This window comes from Anas platyrhynchos, chromosome 3 (assembly GCF_047663525.1).
Source record: "Anas platyrhynchos isolate ZD024472 breed Pekin duck chromosome 3, IASCAAS_PekinDuck_T2T, whole genome shotgun sequence".
Taxonomy (NCBI): Eukaryota; Metazoa; Chordata; class Aves; order Anseriformes; family Anatidae; genus Anas; species Anas platyrhynchos.
Genome location: NC_092589.1, coordinates 27,551,939 through 27,567,075, shown reverse-complemented (window position 1 = coordinate 27,567,075; position 15,137 = coordinate 27,551,939). Strand labels below are relative to the sequence as shown.

Sequence of the window (15,137 nt, the reverse complement as noted above, 5' to 3'; positions counted from 1 at the left end):
CACGGGTCACCCCCTCCCGTGGCCAGGCGGGCGGGGGGCGGGGCTTCCTCTTCCGCTGCCGCCGCTGGTTCCGGGTTAGCGGCGCGCGGTGCTGCGCACGTGGGGGCCCGGCGGCGCGCGGCCAGGTGGGCGCGGGGCGGCGGGACCGGGCTGGGGGGGGGGGGGGGGGGGGAAAAGGGGGCGGCGTCTCCATGGTAACCGCGGCCGTTACGGGGCCGTTACGGGGCCGTTACGAGCCGCGGCCTGCCGCCGTTGCTTCCCGTTAGGTGTCCGCGGAGGGGAGCGGCCTCGCCATGACGTCCCTGGCCGAGCAGCTGCGGCGGCTCGCCCTGCCGCAGAGCGACCCCAGCCTCCTGAGCCGCGCCGAGGCGGCGTCGCTGCTGTTCGACTGCAAGGAGGCGGCTGCCGTCGACAGGGACACCTTCTTCGCCATCGGTGAGCTGGGGGCTTCGCGCGGCCGTCGTGGTAAAATTCGGTTATCCGGGCGGGCGGTGAGGGCGTGTCCTGAGCCACGGAGGTGCCGAAGGAGTCGCTCAGGGTGTAGCTCAGGTGGTCAGTGTAGGGGGATGCTTGGAGCAGGTGGTGTTGAGGGGCTTTTCCAACCGTAATGGCTCTGTGATCCTCCAGGTAGCAGCAGAATTGCAGGATGGGTCGTGCTGGAGCACGTCTCAGGGCCCACGAGGTGACTGGGGACAGTCAGCGTGGCGGTACCACAGATCAGACACACCTGCCTGGTGCGATTGCCTGCTGTGGTGGTACAGCAAGGAGCGAGCGGTGCACGCCATTTATCTAGCCTTAGCAAGAGCTGTGGTGTCACAGGTACACCTGGTGGCTTGAGGGGCATGATATCCCTCTTCACTCAGTGCTTGTTAGGTGACTTCTATAAGACTGTCCAGTTTTGCCTCCATCCCCAGCATAAGATGTTCGTCAAACTTGGGTGAGTTCATTGCAGAGGACACAAGGTACTAAAGGGCTGGAGAACTTGCCTGAAAAGGGGAGGAAGGATGATGTGGGTTAAGTGTAGAGAAGAGAAGACTTTCATGGGTCTGCTTGCAGCCTGCAAATACCTATCAGGAGATGTTAATAAGATGGGTCATGTTCTTCAGAGAAATGCATGGCAGGAGAACAGGAGACAGTAAGTGTAAGTTACAACAGCAGAGATTCAGTGTGGGCGTATCGAAAAGCCTTTTCATCACATCCAGCAGTTTAACAGGAGACTGCCCTCCATCCTTCTGAAAATCACAACTGGATAATTCCATGGGCTACCTGGACTGATAACGGAGCTAGTATTGCTTTGAGCAGGGTGTTAGACTAGAGATCTCCCAAGGTCCCTTGCAACCTGAATTAATCTATGATTTCATGAAAATGTACTGACACCCTACTCTTTGGTAACATTATGACCTGTCCTTATGTAAGAGGATAGCAGTCCTAATGAAAAGTTTTAACTCTTAGTTATCCTCAAAGTAGTCGGACTACTGACCTAGATGATCGTAGGTCATCGTAGGTCCCTTCCAATTGGAATTACTGTCATCCTATCCTGTCCTTCCATTGTGCATCTCAGAGTCTGGCTCCATCTCCTTGATAACCTATGCTATGCCATTAAGTAGATGCTGACAGCAGTAAGATTTCCTTTTGGTGATCTCATCTCATTTCAACCCAGTTCTCAGCCTTTACTTTGTATGTCATTTTGTAGTCCTCAGACCATCGTCATGGTCCTCTGCTGGATTCACATTTGTACATCAGTGTTTTCCTTTAAGTGAAGAGCTCAAAATTGTACCCAGTGCCAGTGAGGACGTAGCTGGATAGGACTGGTGATTACAGCTGTTGCATTTAAAGCATTTTTTTTTTCCCTGCAGGATGCACTGGATTAGAAGAGTTGATGGGGATCGATCCTTCTTTTGAAGTGTTCCAGTCCAGCTTGTTTAGTCCCATGTCCAAAGGCCTGGAACGCAGCGTTCAGAGTAAAGCAGTAAATCAGCAGCTGAATCAGAATATTTCATTGTTCCTCATTCACCTGTCCCCCTACTTTATGCTTAAGCCAGCACAAAAGTGCCTTGAATGGCTTATTCACAGGTAATCCACTGAATATCATACATGTATAGATAAGGCTTCTAGAAATGCAAGAAATTTCTTTCCTTATAAGAATAATTTTTATAATTATACCAAGTCTTTCTGGAACAAAGGTTGAAAGGTTAAAATTATATATTTATATTTATAAAGATATCAATTTGGGCTTAGATTTTATGGGGCTGTGCATTATATGTACCAATTAGATTTTGGTCTTTTGAGAAATTTCTCTGAAAAATTTCAGTATACCATGATGATCTGTATAAATGTAATTATTTGTTTGCCAGGATTTCACTAAATTTGTACAGCTCTAACCATCTTACAGAGGACCTGGAGAGGCTTTTCTGTAATATGTTTTGAGATAATGTGCTGTGTAAAATAGCAAACTGTCAATATAAACTGTGAACTGTAAAACATGCCCTTGTTTTATAACAAGAGCTAAGTAGCCTTATTACAAGGTAATGTAAGAAGGTGTGAAGAAAAAATGAACCAAGTATTTTCAATAAGTGCTCTTGTCCTTATATAAATTGACCTATCCAGATACAGAAAGTGTAATGTTTCATATCATGAAACAGTGAGTGGGCAGTTGCTGTTGATACAACATTTTAATCGTGATTTCTTTTTAATATATTGTACAGAAATTTGTACTACATTATTGTAGATTTTGATTTAATATTAACAGTCTGTACAAAAGAAACTAAAGTTCTAGTTTATGTCAACTAGGGACCTAAAATCATTGAGTGAGAGGTAAAAAATTGTTCCTTTCCTGTCTTCCTACATATGGCTAGTGGCCTTTTGTTGGATTCTGGATGGGAAGCGGACCATATGTCTGCCTCAGTGTGATAGTCTTCTCTGGTCTTGCTTAAGAGGAAGCAAACCAGGTGTTCTGAGAAGAACATGGCTGAGTCTTTGTTTTGACCTTCAAGTAAATTTTTAACTGTATGTATTTATTTGTTTCTACTTAGATTTCACATCCACCTCTACAATCAAGATAGTTTGATTGGTTGTGTTCTGCCATATCATGAGACTAAACTATTTGTGAGAGTTATTCAGCTTTTAAATATAAAAAGCCCAACTCATAAATGGCACTGGCTGGATCCAATAAGGGTAAAGTACTTAACAGATGCAAGTTGGGAGCAACATGAGGAACTTTATTAATAATATCCTGACTCTGTTAGTAGATCTCTGAATATGGTCCACCTGTTCGTGTGGTTGCTTGTAGGATTGTACAGAAAGATCTAATTGCAAGAATGGAGCTTGAACTCCCACCTGTTGTTTCTGCTGTCTTTCTTTAAATACAACGATAAAAAGCTTCAATCATAATTACTTTTGTTTTGACAAAGTTAGTGTCAAAGTGTGTGCTTTTAAGGTCTAAGTATTTGCAACTGCTAGGAAGTATGTAAATTACTAAAATATTTGTTTATTTTAATATACATTATATGTAATGCTATTCAGCATCTGTCTTAATGTAAAAATTCCAGAGGTGTATGGGTTTCTATTACTTATTTTCAATTTCAATGGTGTTAACCAACTGGTAGGCTTAATTTAAAGAGGTAAATGCTAATATTTACTTTGGGAGCTTTGCTTTACCCTAGAGTGTGCTAATTTTACTCTCTTCACCATGGAAAGAAACCTGGCGTCCCGCTGGCAAGGGGTACTCTCATTACACACTGCTACAAAGACCTGGATTTCATGGATTTCATCTGCAGACTGGTGGCAAAATCAGTGAAGGTTGTTTTTTTCATTCTAGAACGTTAGTGTTGTCACTTGTTTGTTCCCATCTTTGTGTATGTACAGTATTATGCCATTTACTAATATTTTGATTCATATATCATATAGTAAAAGGACTCATTTACTGGCAAGCCATATGAACATGTCTTATTATTTACAGAGATTATAATTTGTAAAAATTCAGGTGAGAAGTAGCAGAGAACCACTAAGCCAGGACAAAACAGTTTGGCACTACTGTATTACTTAAAGATACTGTGCTGTTTAAAAGTACTTCATTGTCTTAATTGCTTTTATAAACTCATTTGTCCTACTGGTTTGTAACTTTGAATTTTGATATCTCTTTTGGGGATTGTCATGGATGTTTTAAATGTATGCTTTCAAATATTAATGAGAATTTAAAAGGGGAAGGGGACAGTAAACTCTGGCAAAGTTATCTGCTGGGGGAGGTGATGCCTTTGGTTGCATCAGCAGGAGTTAGTGGAACTTGCATGCTGGATTTCTGAGATCTTACTCTTTTTTGGGAAACGATATGAGTGTTTCCACTTTTTCAGATATCTCAACAACTTGATCTTCTCTTATCCAGGTCTTTTCCGAGTTACCTGGCAACTCTGCTCAGTTGAGAGTTCTTCTTGCATTTTATGCTTCCACCATAGTATCAGCTCTTGGAGCCGCAGAGAATATAACAGACAGCATGGTCTCCATGCTGCTCCCTTATATCCAAAAGGTACCTGAAGTTTTATTTTCCTACTTGTGTGATGAACTGTACTGTGTTCTGCCATCATGCTTTCTGCAGCTAACTGTTGGGAGGGTTTGAAGCATTAGGCACATGAAGGTTCATGACTAATAATGCTTTCTCATGCCTTTAAAGAGCACTTTTAAGAACTTTATTTCCTGCTCTGCATGAAGAATGAAACTGTGAGAAATAGATACACAATTTGACTGAGCCTCTTTGGTTTAGAAACTTAGTGTGCTAAACAATGAGGAAATGGAGTTAGAGTAATCAACCTGCTTTAGTATTACCTCTTTGCGCCAGCATGTGGGATCACTGCTCTGTTAAAAAGCAGAGAAGTTAACACCTAGAGAAAAAATATAGTGTAATTGTATGGATGTCAGGATGAAAATGATATGTATGTTAATTTACTTTTTTTTTTTAATTTGCCTATGTCAAAATTACAACTTTTTCTCTTTTCCTAGGGCTTGAAATCCTCTATACAGGATTACAGAGCTGCAACATACATGATAATCTGCCAGATGACAGTAAAAGTGACAGTGGAGACCTCTTTGGTGCATTCCTTGATGTTGCAGATAAGCAAAACATTATCTAAAGTGCCCTCATTAGCCAGGGAAGGGGTAGCATGTTTGAACCTACTTCTACAAACTCAGAAAGGAGACAATCTTGGGAAAAAGTAAGTCTACATGAACTGAGTTTCCTCCTTTTAAAAGCTCAAGCTGCACTTTGATAGTATGAATGTTTTCATCCTTCTCATTAAAAGGAAACCTCTCTATCAGAATTGTTGATAGTGTGTCAAAGGGTTCAGAGGTTTATTTGGCTTGCTTTGAAAATTTTTGTGGCCGCTACAGCTGAGGAGTCTCAGTCGTACGAGTTTGTCATCATTTGGTCCCCCTCCTGCCACTTTCCTCAGTAAGGGATTGCTGTCCATGTGCAAAACTGAAGCCTGTCAGAAAGAGACTTCCTTGAAGGTGGGAGTCTTGGAAAAGAAATTAGCATAATAATGGTAGTGCAAATTTGGAGTTATTTAAAGAGCTTGGAAAAAAAGTAGTTTTGCCCCTTCCATGGAAGAACTTTTAAGTTCATATCATTTTACAGCTGAAGTGCTTCTATAGCACTACTGCTTTGGTCCTAGAAGTCTTGTATTCTTCTGGATGTCCATGTGGTATTTCATTTCTTTCAGTCTTGTTTGCTCTGTAACAGTTGGTGCTGTTGCATGCAGCTGAACATGGTGATTGGAATCCTGCATGCTACAAGGAGTTTGGTTGCTGGTAGAAAAATTAACATGGGTATTCCAGTAGAATAAGTCTCTACTGGGATAAACACAGCAATTACCTTCCAGATATTTGGAAGCAGTCTTTGAAGAGGAAAACAGCTGAAAAACAAAGGTGCAGGAAACTAAGAACAGGCATGCTTCCTGTATCATGCTGCATCCAGGCAGGTGGATATAAAGGGAGACAAGATGAGAGGAACTTATTAGTAGGAAGCAATTTACTTCTCTCTGAGGATCTCCTGTCATTAATCTTGTACTTCTCTTCCCTTCTTTTCACTCTATGCAATGTGAGGATCTCTCTTCATGCAATCTATACAATTACTTTATCTCGTACAACCAACTTCTCAAAAGCATAGAGATATTCACTGTGCCTTTGCAGCAGCTGTGCTCAGTGTGACTGGCAACTCTGTTTTCTTCTTGGGCGTTAAATGCGCCAGTAGAACTGGCAACAAGAAAGTGGTATCCTTTCAGTCTTTGCAGCATTTACTTATATTGAGGCTGTTACCCAGTACTGAAAATTGAATCCTTAGGATGTTTTGCAAGTATTGGTAACCCAGATGAGCTTACGTTTGTTTTTTTTGTTCCTTTTTTTTCCCTGTTCTGTTGTGCAGGCCGTTTAATTATCTGTGCGACAACCCAGAACTGGTAACACTTTTGCAAGGCCTTTCAGAAGGCTATGATATCTCTCCTCTTCTGCGTTACTTGTTGCCTCACCTTGTTTGCAGTATCATGAAATATGATGCAGGTAAGTTGGCACATATATTTAAAACTTCGAGTCTTATAGACAGCGAGCTATGCTAAATGTCTTAGCTGTGCTGTTTTCATTTTGTTTCTGCTCTTAAAACTGTACCAATACACATGAAGATGTGGTTGAGCTTCAGTGTGTGTTGCTTTTTGTTTTTCAATGTTCTATGGAGGATGCTATTTTAGGCATTGTTATACCTATGTCACTTTGATTTAGATGTTGATTTTCAATATGCAGCAGTAACTTAATTTTGATACACTACATTTCTTACTCTTAGAGAAGTACTGTAATATTGCAAAGTCCATGATTCGAGTCCATACATAAATCAATTTTAGGTAGATTACATGTAATGCATATGTAGTTTAAGTGGTAGGGATCTGTGTTTACCCAGTAAATTAAATGTGCCTGGAAATGTTCGTGGATAATGAGGCTGACTGGTATGCAGCAGTCTGTGTCTGTACCATCAAGTCTGCTTGTGCTGCGGACTGTTTTAACTGCCAAATCATGGTTGGGAAAGCTCTTTAGTTGAAAGCGTCAAGATTGACACCAAGGAGTGCTCTAGCAAGTTGCGGTAGTGGTAGCAGATCTGGAACACTCCATAGCATACTTGAATTTATTGACAGCAATGCAGCCTTTGGCACTTCAATGACGTTGGTGTAACACATTGCTGGAAGCACACTGAGAGTGTTTGTGGGTTATCAGTGAACATCGTTGTCTTCAAGTTGTGTGCTTGGCTCATCAGATGATGCTGCCTAGCTACTAGTTTTAGTCAGGATGGGAGGTTATGTTCAAGCTATTGTTCATCTGCTATTATTACTCATTCTTCTTAGAGGAACAAGAAGAATCTGAGGAGAGAGAGGATCATATTTACATCAGACATCTTGAAGCTATTCTTCAGACTATACCACTGGAAAAGGATTTAGATCACCTATTGGCTTCGTGAGTTAACATAGATCTGTTTTTGTTTTTTCTGCAGTACTTCAGTCATTTCTGGTTTAATAACAATGAATTGCTGACAATCCTGACAATACTGTTACCATTATATGAGCATCCCTTTTAGTGTCATGTTTATTTGGGTTTACAAATTAACTCCAAACTTAGGTATTGAAACTGAAATGTTCACTAATCCGAAAGAGTCACAATTTTAGCACTTGTGGGAATATTTATGGGACAGAGTGAAACATAAGGCCAGGAGCAAATCTGCAATAAGTAATGCATATTAATTCTATCCTGTTCAGCAGTATGTTTTATAACATTTATGAAAACTGGTTTGACCTAAAAATGGTGGCTTTTTCTTTTATTTGTAATTTTAGCAAATTTCTTGAAGGGTTTATCTCCTATGGTTCAGAGATTGAATCTAATCCCACAAAAATGGATGCAATCAATCAAAAGCTGCTTCCTCTTATCAGACTTCTTGAGAGAAAGTAAGTTCCATTTTCCTTTGACATATATACAGCCTGTAGGCTGATGAGGTCAGCTATGATCTTGGTTTATTGCGTGTCATAACCACAATAATCTTGCTGAAAAAATACAGTAGAAGTAACTGACTCTTAATTTTTGTCTAAATTTTATTTTGCTGATCTAACTTTGTTTTGTCAATACTGTCATACCTGGGCACGGGCCTACTGGCTTTGCATGGCTTCTTGCTGTTTAACGTTACCTTTTCTGCTCATTATTTACCCTAGTGGGCTGCATGTCATCTGAGTTAAGACATAAAGACTGATGGCCTTTGCAAAGCTTCTTCAAATACCTGTTCAGAAAAGTGCATTCAGCTTCCTTGTATTTCCTTGTATTTCTCTCGGAAATACTTGCTCTTCTATAATGCTCTGTGGAAAATGTTGGAGTTTTGTCTGTTGGCAGGTATCCTAAAGCATTAGATGCTGTGTTGGAGGAGCATCTGGAAGGTGCTACAGATCAAGCTGACCAAAATCTTTTTCATCAATTTATTTCTCTGTCACAAAGCTGTGGCAAATACAAGGTAGGTAGAAGCTTAATTCCTGATCCTAGTTCTTACCTGGTTATACTAACAGAAGGTTGATGTGCCAAAGGTCTGCTCTCTATTCCTTCCTCTCCCTCTACCCCCTCCACCCCCCCCCCCCCAAAAAAAAAAAAAAGAAACACTTAAGTGCAACGATGAGTTGATTAAAAATGTGCTAAAACCAGAAGCTATCAGATCTTTTAAGTTCATGTTTATTATGAGCAGTCACGGGTGTGAGTTTTTCTCATCATTAAAATTTACATGCTTCCACCTGCACATGATTGCTCTTATGGTAACTTTTTTCCTTATGAACATGGCCAGTGCACAGAGTGTACTGTTTGATAACAATGTGGTGCTGCCCAGCAAGGTCTGATCTTACTTAAAGAGCTTGTCAGTGCCATGCAAGTCTGTTTGGGGTAAGCTGACAAACATTAACAGAGTTAAGAGAAGGCTGTTGTGTTGTTTTTATGAATGCTACAGTCAGTAAGGTGGAAGAATATAGCGTTCAGAGTTCTGCACAGTTTCTGAAGAGTAAGTCAAACTCAGAGAAACAGAATAAGCACTAGTGCGACAAATTAGTTTAAGGATTTTTTGAGTTATTTTATATCACTAAGAGATGGTTAGTATTGTGAGAGAGACTGAAATCACTTAGGAAAAGATGGTAACCTATATAATGAAGAACTTTTTGAATTTTTGTACTGATTTCCTGAAGGCATGGATTCTGTGACTGAGTAGCAAGTGAGTTAAGAGAGGAACAGAAAAAAGGCATGCAGAATGAAGCCATGTGACTTTCTTCTAGCCTTTAATGTTCAAAAGATAAGTGCAGGCAATTGTACTGGCAGGGGTACCTTTTTAACAGTTTCTATCTGTGGTCTGTCACATTGACATTGTCACCAGAGCTTTCTCAGAATCCTTAGATAAGTGTAATGTTTTTCTAGGACAGAAAGGTATCTGTGCTTTACTGTACTTTTCAAGTTGTGTTCCAAAAACTGTCTGCCAAAGTGAGGAAGAACAAATTTGAAACTGTTATACAACATCTTTGTCCTGCTGTTGACACTTTTTTGGTCAAGGTTTCTCATCTGAAAAAATGCTGAAAGAATCTCTTCCAGTACCCTGACATATACTTAAAGTATTTTTAACATGTGGTGAGTGACTCTGAAATCTGTATTTCAGTTTCTGGAAGACTCTGATACCTCCCTTCTGCTTAGTTTGAATCATCCTCAGCCAGCTGTACGAGTCCTGGCTCTTCAGCATTTGAAAGATGTTATCAAAACATCAAAGGTTTGTGTCCTGAATCTCTCACTTACAGAATGTACTTAGCATATGAAATCTTCTAAAAGCTGTTTGACAGAAATATCATTTGAAGATAAGTGATACGTAAAACTATTCAGAAATGTCATTCTGACAGTTTTTCATAGTGATTTCAGAAGGCTCCTGTCAGCATTGCAGCATTGTCCCTTGTTCTGGAGTCTGGATGTAGTTCTTTTTTACTAAGCTGCTTGTAGACTAAAACCAAATCTAGGTTAATGGTTATTTTTATTTTTACTTTTATTATTGAAAGTTAGACTGTTATTTGTGGTTCAATTTCAATAATGTTACCACTTGTACTAGGATTCAAATATTTCATTATAGCCTATAAATTGTGCTAACAACCTTTTTTTTTTTTTTTGTTCCGTTTCTTTTTTCTCTGATTTTCTTCAGGAAGGCTTTGATCAGTCTTTCATAGAAGAATCAATTTTTGAGCGCCTCAAGGATGACAACAGAGATGTCGTGATGTCTGCTTTCAGTGCTTTGGAGGTAGGTGTATTTATTTTGATAAGTCAGGTGAGGTTTTTATCTGGTTCTGAATATGTGTCTGGAATGTATTCTTTTTAATTGCTTTTCTACTTATCTCTTTGGTATATAGCTTTTGTCCTTTATTGTTCTTCTTATACTCCTCTCTTTGTTGTATGGTTTTGTTGGCTTTTGTCCTTTAACAGGATGAAGTAGCACAAATTAGGAGTCTATTGTTTACCTATCACAGGTACCCCTCTTCTGCAACTTTCTGTTTCCTCATCTTTCCCAAAGTGTCTGTAGTTAGCCTGATTTTATTTATGTTGTTTAGTAGATACTAAAGCATATTTTAAGCTTTGATTATAAAGTGTGCCTTCTGATTATCCTGTATATATCTCTGTAAAAATGATAGCCATGTAATCTGCCTTTTGTGTGGAAAATGGTGCAATGACAAGTCATTACACTAGTGAGAAGTGCTCAGCTGAGTTTTTCCATATGGGAGTCATTTGATCAGTTCATAGTAGCCAAGTTCTAAACGCCAGCTCGGGTTTATTGGATGGGACTCTGGTATGCATTGTACTGATTGTTTCCAACTAGGGTAACAGTCTGTCTTCATTGCTTCTGCTAGTAGTAGTGGAGAATATTATTAGCAGTAATATAATTGGTCTTGTGTGTTCATTCATTCTCAATCACTAAAAGATAGCAATCGAAGCATTTGAGTGATTATCTTTAAACTTCAGTGTCTTTTGTTGATGTGCCTTTTATTTTTGTAATACAGATGCTGCATAAAGTGAAAGCAATTGTTACTCAATTACCAAGTGTTTTGCTTTTTGTGTGTTTATCGGTTTTACAAAGTATTTCTGCATTCAATAAATTCCTTGTACTTTAGATTTCAAGAGAGCACGCTGGGCAGTCTTATAACATTTGTTTACCCCAATGATATTTTTATTGTGTAATCATCAACAAAATGATGATTATTTAGTTATTATTAAGAGTTCAATTAGTGTTGTTTGATCCATGTTTCTTCTTGATATAATAAATACATTTTCCACTGTGAAGAGTAATTTATTTTTTTATCTTATTATACTTACATTTCTCTCTCTTGATTAATTTCCAGATTTTCAGGAAACAAGTCAATCCAGAAGTAGTGGTATCAAGTCTTTTGAATATTTTCCAGAGAGCTGATCTCTCAAAGGATGGAAAGTGGTATGTTTCTGTCTTTTTTTTCAGACTACTTTGTCTCTGCATAAATGAAATTCAAAAGTAACTTCCAATAATACTTTAAAAACTATTTTTTCACTTTAAATACTTTTTCTTAGGTTGTATATATATGCTGAGTTATAAGAGAAATTTTCATTATTTGTGTACCATTTCTGGTGAGTTCCCTATTTGTTCTCAATGCTACTTGAATTCTGGAGGGAAAAAAGTAAACCATGGAAAATGGAGAAAAAAACAAAGACATGTAGCAGACATGCTAGAGCAATGATTTATCAAGATCACTTTTTTTCTTTTTTAGGTACAAGGTTCTGGAGCGAGCAGTAGAGATTTTAGTCAAAGAAGAGGTTTTGAAAGAGAAAAAGGAACTACTGGATGAAGTGGTAATGCAGTTGTTACCGTTTATGGTAATCACTAATGCCAATTCAAAATCTTCAGAATGGAAAATGGCCATTTGTCTGTCAGAATCTGATCTCTGCTCCTTACACCCTTTACTGAAAGGCTGGCCAGAAGGTAATGTATTAATTGTACCTAATTTGATGACAATAAGTTATGACAATGTAGCACTTCATGCTTACTGAACCTTAACAGTAATCGAGAGAGTGGCTGTCATTAATAAGCTATTATACTAAGAGCACAAATAAAATTGTTTAAAAAGCTCTTTGAAAGAATAAAGTTGTATAGTATTTTACCGACTGTTTATAAATATTACTGAGCAGCCAGTGAGATTTGTATACCTGTGTTCTCTGATTTACTCTTTTTTTTTTTTTTTTCCATTGGAATAGCTCTTCAAGCAGCAATTAAGTCTAGCAAGCCTGCAGAACTGATTGGAGCGATTAACAAGGAAATGATTCTGTTGTTTTCTAAAAACATGACTTCAGGGGACCCTTCCTTATTATTGCAAACAGTATGTGCGCCACGTTTCTCTAACCTTAATTTCCAAGTGGTAATTAGTAAAGATGTTCAACTTCATATGTGTTGTTCATAGTATTATTATGTCATTATCAAGCTGCTACGGAAAGTATGCATATTGCATCTAAGAAAAAAAAAAACAGTACAAGAGAGATAAAAGACATTTCTGTTTTAATATAAGGAAAAGAAGAAGTGAAGCCATTACCTATTTGTAGAAATTATTGTTGTAACCAAATTGCAGGAATTTTAGGTTTCCTGGAACAAAAAAAAATAAATAAAAGTACCTATGGATAGTTCATCGACACAGATGCGTGTGTGTTCCTAGGTTCCAAAGGGTACCATTACAGCAGACAGTAATGTGTTACCAATGATAGCAAGTAATAAGGATTTAATTAGACATGCAAATAAACGCTATATAGTCATAGCTAAGTCTCACTATCTCACAGACTTTTTGTTGTTTTTCATGCCCTTCCATTTCCAAGGTTGATGATCTGATACTTGTTGCTGAAAAAGAATCTGACAACGTGAAACAGAAAGTAACTGCTCATATAATTGGTTCTGTGCTTGTTCAGTGCTGCTGCGGTTCACAGATGAAGGAAAGTTATTTTTCAGTGGCTATCAGAGTCTTCCGATTCTTGGATGAAAAAATACGAAATCTCAAAGCTTGTCATCCTGCAGAGGTGAGATATAAACAGTTAGGAGAGGGCATTTTCTTTGTAATGGAGAAATGTCTTCCATCAGAGGAACAGGCAGCTTACAAGCCTTGAGGAGGACTGAAAATCTTACCTTTGTTTCTTTTCAAAGCCGTGTAGTTGGCAACAGTAATCAAAGTTGCCGTTAAGAATTTCTCTTTTATTTTACCGCTCTGGTGAGTCTATGTTAAAAAAAATTAAGAACTGCAGTGCTTTAGCCTAACACCCCACCAAGTAATTCAGTGTTGTCAGTACTTTGAGCTTGGCACCAAGTTTGGGGCATTTTTGCCAGCTACCTTGTGGCATCATGTGTTATTGTTGAGCTTAGGAATGCCATATTTTTCAGTTGTTGAGTAAAAAGTTTGGTGACTTGTTCAATATGGGAAAGAAGGACATACAGCTGAGTATAAAAAAGAGCTTATATTAATTTCAGCTTCATCCAAGTCTTTGGAACAATATTGAAAGTGTTGCTCCTTGGTATATTGCACAGCTCCATAAGCAGTTGTATTGACATTTGTTGGGAGATGTCACAGGTACAAGGAGGAGCCATCAGGCAGGAATGATGTTCAGAAGAGTATTTCTGCATCTTTCTGCTTTTTTTGTTTTGCTTTATTTTTAAGCATATTTCCCATATAGGTTTGTTGTTCTTATTGTTGTTTGTTTATTTAACAACATTAAGAGTTCATTTTTTTTCTTGTGTAAGAAACCTAGGTGAGCAGGGCTGTATTTACTTGTGTGCACCTCCTCGCATACATCTGTAGCAATACATGGTAATTGGCTATTCTTACCTCAGATGATTCCATCAAAGGGTTTTTATATATAAAAGTATCTGAAAGATATGGATTATGTTTCCTAAACAGAGCTAGATGAAAGGATGAAACTGAACGTCCACAGAATGCTCTAACTCTTCATCTCTTTGAAGAAATATTTTAGGTGGAATTTTATTGTACCCTTTTGTTACTTTGCTTATGTATACTCTTAATCATGGCTTTAAGAGCAATTATAAATTTTTAAACTGCAGATGCAAGTTTAAATGTAAAATGAGAATTGTAATTCACTTCATAATGATACCTGTTTTGAGGTTAGGAATGTAATATTGCTGAACTTTAGTGCTAGATTCTGTCTTCAATTGGATGAGATTATGACACTGTATGTTTCAATAAATTTTTGTTCACAGGAAACTCCCTCAAATTGGTCTATTGAAACAACACAGGAAAGTTTGGGGCTTGTTATGGACTTGTTAACTGCATATATAGAAAAGCTCGATAATGACCAGACTGTTGATGCAGAGGAGTCTGCTATGTTTGTGTTTTTATTGAAAAGTTTTATTCATCACCTAAAACCTCCTCCATCCTTTCCAAAAGGTGGGTGTTAATGTTTTGAATTTAATCTATTATACAACAATTTGAAGTTAAGGAAAGCGGGGAGTTTTCGTGTGTTTGTTTGCATGCTTTAGAGGTTTTTGGAAACAAGCAAACCTTGCTGTCCTAATCTTCTTCCACTGTTGATATTGTGTGGAGATCTGTAAAGATGTCTTGTGACCATGAAATCAGTAAAATGTATTGCCTTACTTCAAATAAAGGTGTTTATTTTCTTTTTGTTCCTGAAGTTTTTCATATGTATCCACTGTGACTGATTTATAACTTTTTTTTCTTAGAACAAACTTGGTGGAATCCTGAATCTTTGAATCAAGATTGCCAAAACTACCTGCACCTCCTTTTGGGGCTATTTGACCTTCTTGTCTGTGGAGCTAGTGAGGGAGGCAATGTTGTTCAGTACAGAGCATTGATGAATCTCTTACTTAAGGTATTATTTTCATACTTATTTTCTTAATTATTGTTCTGAGTTACTATTCATCTGCTAACGAGCAAGCTCCTCAGCAGAGCAACATTTCACAGGAAGAGTAATGAAAAACTTGGAAGTACAGGAAATATATGGAAGAATTCTCAAAATACTCACCTAAGCATCCGTTCACACAAGTCTTTGTTTGGGCTTTTCTGTGCATGTGAACGGAATGACAG

General features: G+C 38.5%; 1 protein-coding gene across 2 annotated transcripts in view; it reads left to right on the top strand.

The window, feature by feature from the left end:
* Window positions 1-3: 3 nt before the first annotated feature.
* Window positions 4-15,137, top strand: part of HEATR1 (HEAT repeat containing 1) — a 37,572-nt gene continuing 22,438 nt past the window's right edge. Inside the window, exons 1-19 of one of the 2 annotated variants that reach the window (XM_038177009.2) lie at window positions 4-125; window positions 267-435; window positions 1,857-2,073; window positions 3,033-3,174; window positions 3,697-3,798; window positions 4,382-4,522; window positions 4,993-5,204; window positions 6,413-6,546; window positions 7,377-7,485; window positions 7,860-7,970; window positions 8,407-8,524; window positions 9,698-9,805; window positions 10,226-10,321; window positions 11,415-11,503; window positions 11,814-12,025; window positions 12,298-12,419; window positions 12,907-13,104; window positions 14,294-14,480; window positions 14,774-14,922. In XM_038177009.2, coding sequence (XP_038032937.2) covers window positions 294-435; window positions 1,857-2,073; window positions 3,033-3,174; window positions 3,697-3,798; window positions 4,382-4,522; window positions 4,993-5,204; window positions 6,413-6,546; window positions 7,377-7,485; window positions 7,860-7,970; window positions 8,407-8,524; window positions 9,698-9,805; window positions 10,226-10,321; window positions 11,415-11,503; window positions 11,814-12,025; window positions 12,298-12,419; window positions 12,907-13,104; window positions 14,294-14,480; window positions 14,774-14,922 — 2,589 coding nt within the window. In that variant the 5' untranslated portion in view covers window positions 4-125; window positions 267-293. Of the gene's footprint in view, window positions 126-266; window positions 436-1,856; window positions 2,074-3,032; window positions 3,175-3,696; window positions 3,799-4,381; window positions 4,523-4,992; window positions 5,205-6,412; window positions 6,547-7,376; window positions 7,486-7,859; window positions 7,971-8,406; window positions 8,525-9,697; window positions 9,806-10,225; window positions 10,322-11,414; window positions 11,504-11,813; window positions 12,026-12,297; window positions 12,420-12,906; window positions 13,105-14,293; window positions 14,481-14,773; window positions 14,923-15,137 lie in introns of those variants that run through there. The other variant, XM_038177010.2, reaches the window with a different exon arrangement.